Genomic DNA, 2,186 nt, shown 5'->3' with positions numbered 1-2,186 from the left:
TTTATTTTATTAGCAGCAAAACAAAAAAACTCATAAATCATATATTAAACTTTATAAAGTACGATTAAATATGTGTATTTACATTATTCCAATTTCTCTCATGGATGAATTAAATTAAAAAGTAAATTTTTCATTAATTGTCACTATTTACAAATAATTCATTGAATATAAATTGACTTTTTTCTTTTTAATTAATAATGAAATGCTACTGGCTGGATTTTGATGATATTTTTTAATCATCAAATTTTAATCAATCATTATTTTTTTAATCAACATTATTCCGAAAATTAAAAAAAAAAACATCTTTGGATTATATTTTGTAAATTTAATTTAAATTGAGAGCGTTAAGTGCAACAAGCGATTTAGATTAATATATTTCGGCTATACATATAAATGTACAAAACGTTCGTTTATTAACGATTAAAGCGGCTAAAGAGTTATTATTACAAATAACTGTTTAGAAAACTGTTATTATAAAGTGATTAACAGAATAATATTAACTTATTCTTATCACATTTAGTTATTATATCTTCGTTGTTCGTTGTACGATGTGGATTCATCGTTTATTTGCTAGAAGTTTCCATCCCAGCATAAAGATGACCGCTGTGCATATAGATCCAGATAACTTGTCCGGGATTATCGACGAGAAGATTGATTCTGATGATGATTTCTCAGTCTGATAAGGTTCTTCTAGTGATGATGAATCAGTCTGAAATTAAAAAATATATATATAAATACTTCGATAATTTCTTTTGTTTCAATTACATCATTTTGAATATTCTTAACATTAGTTTAATTCATGAGATTAATGAACAAATAATCACAAAATGACAACCGCGACTCCATCTGCGCGGAATTAAAAAAAAAAATCTTAATTAGTAGCCTATGTGTTCTATCAGACTATGTTTCATATTAACACCTAATTTCATCGAGATCCATTAAGCCGTTCTAACCTTCAACCATCTAAACATTCGAATTTTAAAATTACTGTCAAAGAATTAAAAAACAAATAAATGCATAATTCTGAAACCTAATAATCATGCACCAACCTAATAATGTATCTATTTTTTTTTTCTTTTTTTATATCATAAGGTGGCAAACGAGCGAGCGGTCACCTGAAATCGCTGAAATAGCGAAGTGACCGTTGCCCATAGACATACGCAATTGCATATGCGTTGCCTACATTTAATCGACGGAGGAGAGGATGCACAGAAAGAAAATATTTTCCCTTTCCGTGCATCCCCTCATCCGGAAAGTCCACTTCCACTTCCCATCCTTTCCTTATAAGAAAAAGGGTGGGAAGGGAAAGAGGACTAATTTTGGCCTCCGGGACGCACACTCATCAGACGAAACGCGGAATTGCTTCCACTTCATGCCTGTCTTCTGTGTGGTCGTGGTACTTCACCGGGCGAGCCGGGCCGATTCGTGCGAAGATGTTAAAGCGGGCTCTACCATTGTTAAATTTGTTTTTTTTTTAATAGTTATACGCGCAGTTAATAATAATAATTTATTTAATAATATAATATTATAATAATAATTTAATAATAACTTTAATGACAACACATATCAATACAATTAGTCCGATAGTCTTATCGGTGAATGGACTGATAGCGAAGAGCTCCGACCAACATCTCAAAAAGCTCTCGCTAAACAGTTAAGGACCCGATACACAAGGCAGTTACCCTAGAAACCGCGCGCATGGCGAGAAGGTTCCTGTCTCTGCCCTGACCACTGGTTGTTTGAGTTATGGGATTCCGTAGCCGGTGGTGCTCTATTTTTATATTTTATATATGAAATGTACTATATTAAGAATAAGATAAACAAATAAATATATGTTTATAAAACACATATCTGAACTATAATTTTAAACAACATTCTTATTAGTATTCCGTATCGAAATAGCAAATCTAATCTGGCATACAGTAATAAACTTAGCGACTCAATAAAGATTGCGAATGCGGGGAGCTACAAGAATGCATACTTCTGGGAAGCACTTTTTATAGATATTAATAAAACAATGCACTCGTAAACTTTAGTGGAGGGTTTGCTGCACTGATTTGATATTTATAACACACGATTTTTTTTTCAGGCAGACGCGTTTCGGCCGCGCTTTCGTCTTGTATGGAGTCGTGTGTGCGATTTCCACTGACGCGACTATCACTGCTATGTAAAGAAACATTCGAGGC

At 32.8% G+C, this 2,186-nt stretch overlaps 1 protein-coding gene across 2 annotated transcripts in view; it reads right to left on the bottom strand.

The window, feature by feature from the left end:
• Positions 1-312: 312 nt before the first annotated feature.
• Ibm1 (IAP-binding motif 1) overlaps positions 313-2,186 on the bottom strand; it is an 88,466-nt gene continuing 86,592 nt past the window's right edge. For both annotated transcript variants that reach the window (XM_013310921.1, XM_013310922.1), the window contains exon 3: positions 313-709. In XM_013310921.1, coding sequence (XP_013166375.1) covers positions 557-709 — 153 coding nt within the window. In that variant the 3' untranslated portion in view covers positions 313-556. The remainder of the gene's footprint in view (positions 710-2,186) is intronic.

This window comes from Papilio xuthus, unplaced genomic scaffold, assembly GCF_000836235.2.
Source record: "Papilio xuthus unplaced genomic scaffold, Pxut_1.1 DF827714.1, whole genome shotgun sequence".
Taxonomy (NCBI): domain Eukaryota; kingdom Metazoa; phylum Arthropoda; class Insecta; order Lepidoptera; family Papilionidae; genus Papilio; species Papilio xuthus.
This window is presented reverse-complemented; position numbering and strand designations above follow the sequence as displayed.